We start from the raw sequence: 5,041 nt of genomic DNA on the forward strand, positions 1-5,041 counted from the left end.
CCCACGTGGTTTAAACTATTTTGTCACATTTTCACAACAAGGATGCACTTCTATCAACTTCCTATATGAGTTTCATCCAATAAGCTACTGAGGACATGAAGCTAAACCAATCAAATCATATATATTAAACTTATTATTTACCATGGTGAATATTAGTAGAAATTATGTTTAATTCAGAGAAAACGGCATGGTATTAGAAGATAAAACTTATTTTATACAAGACGTTTCGAGCCGAGGCTCTTCTTCAGTCGTTCGTTAGTTTTAATTTGATTTAAAATTTTACCACGCGCCATATTCAAGTTCTAATATCACGCGAGCAGAAGGTCAGCGTGTTAAAAAATAAACAAAAGTTTTACTGATTTTAACAATTTACGTGTGTAATAGAATCAATGTAACCGATAAATCCAAAGTATATGTAAGTCAGTGTGAATTATTAAAATATAAATATAAAATAAAATAAAATTTTAAATCACAATATTACCCCAATTAGTTACTTCTTGACATCCTTTATCTAAATTTAAATTACCTAGTTTACGAATATTGTTGTATATTCGTAAACTAGGTAATTTAAATTTAGATAAAGGATGTCAAGAAGTAACTAATTGGGGTAATATTGTGATTTAAAATTTTATTTTATTTTATATTTATATTTTAATAATTCACACTGACTTACATATACTTTGGATTTATCGGTTACATTGATTCTATTACACACGTAAATTGTTAAAATCAGTAAAACTTTTGTTTATTTTTTAACACGCTGACCTTCTGCTCGCGTGATATTAGAACTTGAATATGGCGCGTGGTAAAATTTTAAATCAAATTAAAACTAACGAACGACTGAAGAAGAGCCTCGGCTCGAAACGTCTTGTATAAAATAAGTTTTATCTTCTAATACCATGCCGTTTTCTCTGAATTAAACATAATTTCTACTAACAATCAAATCATAGTGTAACAGGAAGTTGAATGAAGCTTGGCTGGAACTTGGCAGCGCGCCATTGAAACAGTCAGAAACAATGGGTTTTTTAACTAATCATTCTGCGTCTAGTCTTTTTTTTAATATATAGCTAATTTGTTTAAGGCCTAGTTATTGTGTATCACAATATGAAAAACATTCAAGTTAATCATTCTATATGAAAGTGAATGACCTTACAGGTCACCAACGGACTTGATCTTTGTATTGGTCATATAGACTCCATCTCTTTAAAGTTTCATATCCTAAAACTACAAAGAAGGAAGATATACAACTCTGCGTCATTCTAGCAGACAACCCTTTTGTGAATATGCCCATTTTTTCTTCATTCCATAAGGCTGACACTGCTTCTCCAATTGAATTGAGCCGATACACCTTTAAATGAAACACAATTAGTTAGATGTGAAAATTATAATGGTAATGATGCATTTATTACTTGAATTCGAGCCCTAACCACGTCTAATGGATTAGTTATGATGCTAACAGTAATGCCACTCATTGGACCTGCCATACTGTATATCAATAGTCTAGGAAAACCAATTGGTATAAATGCTGCTAGTAGATCTACCACAAAAACCAAAAATATGTGAATAAAGTATAATTATTGAGCTTAAAACCAATAATTACCAGAATAAACAGGGTAGAATAGCCACCATAATGCACTGCTGGGAACAGAGATATTGAGAGATGCAAAATATCCACGATAGAAACCTTTTATTCCATCTCTATGATAAAGTTCTTTTATAATGGAAGGTGCAACCTTTATTGGTTTGCCATTTAAAGTTTCAAATTGAAGCTTTAAGGTGTTCATACTCCCGTTACCAGGACCTCCACTTTTTTGCCCTAATAGCATCATGTGCTGAGACACAACATCAAATGGTGTTATTATAGTTTGTCCAATTAGAGAGCCAAAACCACCAGCAATTAAACCTTTTACGCGACCATCTTTTATACCTAGCTGAGTATCTAAGCTGTGCCTAACCTTTTCGTAAGACCATATATAGCCAATTCCCGATACAATTTGAATAGAGTTAACCGCGTATCCTTTGTACAGACCGCACACTCCTTCGTATCTGATAATTTTGTTGAATGCGTCGAATGTTCCTTTATATAATGCATGGTGTCTTTGAATTTGTAGCCGCGTCTTTATGACTGTTAGAGGATATAGTATAGTACGTAATGCTAGCGAGTTTACTAGGCTGAAGGAAAAGAATCGGCTTTTATCCATCATCTCCCATTCTATCGTAAAAAGCCTTTGTGACTCTACGGGTTCCATGTAGTTAGCGTTTTGTAGTAATCAAGAATAATAAGTAAGTTTTTTAGTAGATTGCGCCCAACCTACGACGATTATCCTTGAAAATTCATCACATGCGATTAGAATCTGATGTGATGCAATTCCATTATTAATCAATCAGTCTTTTAGGTTCTACTAAGACTTGGCTGACTTACTTCATTTTTGAAAAGTAAAACGTTTTCCCCTTTTCAGTTTAATTTGAAAAGATAGGTTTTCATTCTTGATATAATCTCTCCGTCAAAAGTTTATTTAAATATAGAATTTTTTACAAATTTTTAAATAAAACGCTAAACTAGAGCATGAGCAGCATGTTTGATTCTTATGATATTGATATATAGATGTATTTTTTTATATTTTTGTATCGTAAATTAAGGTAGTGAGATACTGTCGCCATCTGGCCTTCAAATGACAAATTATTTTGATAAGGAGTGTATTCGGGACCGAAACGAGTCTAGATGGCGTAACGGTGCTAGTTTCTCCGAGGTAGCGCCTAATCCGCCTATGATCTAGCGTCTGCTACAGACTAATTAAAAAGTCATAAGAACGTTTTTTTCTAATAAACTTCTCAAAATATAAACAAACGATGCAAAAATTATATAAAAATTCTAGTATTATTATTTATGAAGTCAAATTTACAAATAATGATGAGGAAAAACTAATAGCGTCTGCTTTTTAGCTGCTACCTATCTAGGTTTCAATGGCGAACCAAAGAGGGCGCAGCGATAGTTTTCGGTGAGGAATAATAATTATTATTTTATTACATGGTAATATCAAGAATGTATTTATTTATACTCAGGAAGAATGAATATGTCGAGACTATCGACGGACACGTTGAGGCCCTAACCCCGTCACGCTAAAGGGGGGGGGGGGGGGGGGAGGGAAAAAAGGAGGCGGTCTTATTTTTTGCGTCCTCGCAGCGTTAATCGCGTCGAAAAACGTAATTTTTAAGAACCAATGAAATTGCAGTATTATTTGATTTTATTAAAGCGGAGGAGCATACCGGGGGCCCCGACGGGTGGAATTGGAGAAACGCTAAAAATAATCTCGACATATTCATTCTCCCTGAGTATAAATAAATACATTCTTGGTAAAATAATGGGATTTTTTCAAAATTCAACTAATTTTTTTTTTGCTCTAAACATAACCTTTTGCTAACATAAACTTCAGTGAGATCAGAAGTATATAGGGTACGTTCAGTAAAGCGATTAAAAAAATCGGTGAGTAAGCGATGTAATCATTTTGTTACTGTTTTGACGTCATAATGCCCATCATTTACATCAGAAAAATCAGCTAGAAGATATGATTTTATGATACCGTGACGTCACACGCGTTGCTAGTAGATTTCCCCGCCATGTTTTAAAAGTACCCCGTTCAACAACCTGTGGCGACACGACCTCATCAAGCAAACACCGATTTCCAACGGATTTTCGTTACTGAACGTACCCACAATATAGCCGTGTTCACACTAGACACTTTGGAACCGTTTTTAAACGGTTTCGAAAGATAAAATTGAACATTTTCGGTGTCAACTGTATTAATAGCCATACTATAAATACATTCGATATCAAAATTTTACAATTCGATCTTTTGAAACCGTTTTAAAACGGTTCCAAAGTGTCTAGTGTGAACGCGGCTTATATCTCTTACGAAAGAGGAATTCATTATTAGTAATTTGTTTTATAGACAATAGCAGACTGTAAGGCGTTCTTTATTTATTTGTTTATTCTAAGCACTAGACCTACATAGCCGATGGCGGTTTGTGGGCAGGTGTCTTGGCGGATATGTACAAGCAAAAGCGACATAAAACCAAAAAGTGTGTCAACTCTACCTTTGCACCAGTGGCGTAGCCAGGGGGGGGGCACAGGGGACACATGCCCCCCCCCGAAACGTAGGTCGTACGTACAAATATTTTTATTTTTTTAATTTTTTTTCAATGACGAAATAAAATCCTGGCTACGCCACTGCTTTGCACCATTTAAATATTTACTGAGAGTTAGTCTCAAAATAGACAACAAAGTCTACTGTAATAGTACTAGCAACGATATATTTAGTCTATAGACGCTTCAATAAAACATCTTCAAGGTAATTGCCAAGAAGTAATATTTCCGAGAGCCAAGGGGGCGATTCTGTAAAATGGGATCGACTTCGACAATTTGCATTGATTTATGCTTATTCGAAATCTTTACAGAATAGAATTCGTCGACATCTCGAAATTCGAAATGTAGTTTTCGATCAAAAATTGGATTTCGAATATTTACAGAATAGGCCCCAGGATCTGCAAAGCACTGTTTATTTGGTTCTTGTTAATATAATGGAAACTTTTCACAACTCAAGTTTGAACCCTTCAATTTTTCAAATTACCCTCTACAGTGGCGCCAAACATTTTTAAAGCCAAAGGCAAGAGCGGCCGGAACTGCAAGCGTTGGTGTTCCCCACAAAATACTTGAGGTTATATTCCCTTTAAAGGTCAACAGCCAAGTGGAGTCTGCTAGACAAATTCTAATTAATCTTAAGTAATAAATGTATGAGAATTTCAGAGAAGGTTCTCTATTTAAAGGGAATAGAACCTCCAAACGCATTCTTTATGGAAGACCCCATCAATTTCCTATATTCCCTTCACAATCAGCGATTATCAGCGCCGCAAGTGTGAAAAGCCATGGGAGGCAGCGGACAATATTGGAACCCTCGGAGGGCGACAGAAATACCAGAGGTTATATTCCCTTTAAGATAACCAAACATGTAAATTCAATTATACATTATGGAAATTATTGATA

General features: G+C 34.9%; 1 protein-coding gene across 1 annotated transcript; it reads right to left on the reverse strand.

The window, feature by feature from the left end:
• Positions 1 to 832: 832 nt before the first annotated feature.
• LOC149922225 (solute carrier family 25 member 44) lies at positions 833 to 2,577 on the reverse strand. The gene is made up of 3 exons (XM_090162833.1): positions 1,601 to 2,577; positions 1,410 to 1,537; positions 833 to 1,348 (listed from the first exon to the last, which is right to left on the reverse strand). Exons 1-3 carry the CDS (start codon positions 2,247 to 2,249, stop codon positions 1,157 to 1,159), a joined length of 969 nt encoding a protein of 322 aa, XP_090018959.1. The 5' UTR covers positions 2,250 to 2,577; the 3' UTR covers positions 833 to 1,156.
• Positions 2,578 to 5,041: the final 2,464 nt, after the last annotated feature.

This window comes from Leiobunum rupestre, chromosome 11 (assembly GCF_980474605.1).
Source record: "Leiobunum rupestre chromosome 11, qqLeiRupe1.1.hap1, whole genome shotgun sequence".
NCBI classification, from domain to species: domain Eukaryota; kingdom Metazoa; phylum Arthropoda; class Arachnida; order Opiliones; family Sclerosomatidae; genus Leiobunum; species Leiobunum rupestre.

What these genes read in the sequence shown, in the direction of transcription:
- LOC149922225 (XM_090162833.1), bottom strand. Translation starts at nt 2,249, where the DNA reads ATGGAACCCGTAGAGTCACAAAGGCTTTTTACGATAGAATGGGAGATG. An exon ending in ATTCTACCCTGTTTATTCTG is followed by an intron (nt 1,538 to 1,600) that starts GTAATTATTGGT and finishes TTTTTGTGGTAG; the next exon opens with ATCTACTAGCAGCATTTATA. An exon ending in TGGTTAGGGCTCGAATTCAA is followed by an intron (nt 1,349 to 1,409) that starts GTAATAAATGCA and finishes TTTCATTTAAAG; the next exon opens with GTGTATCGGCTCAATTCAAT.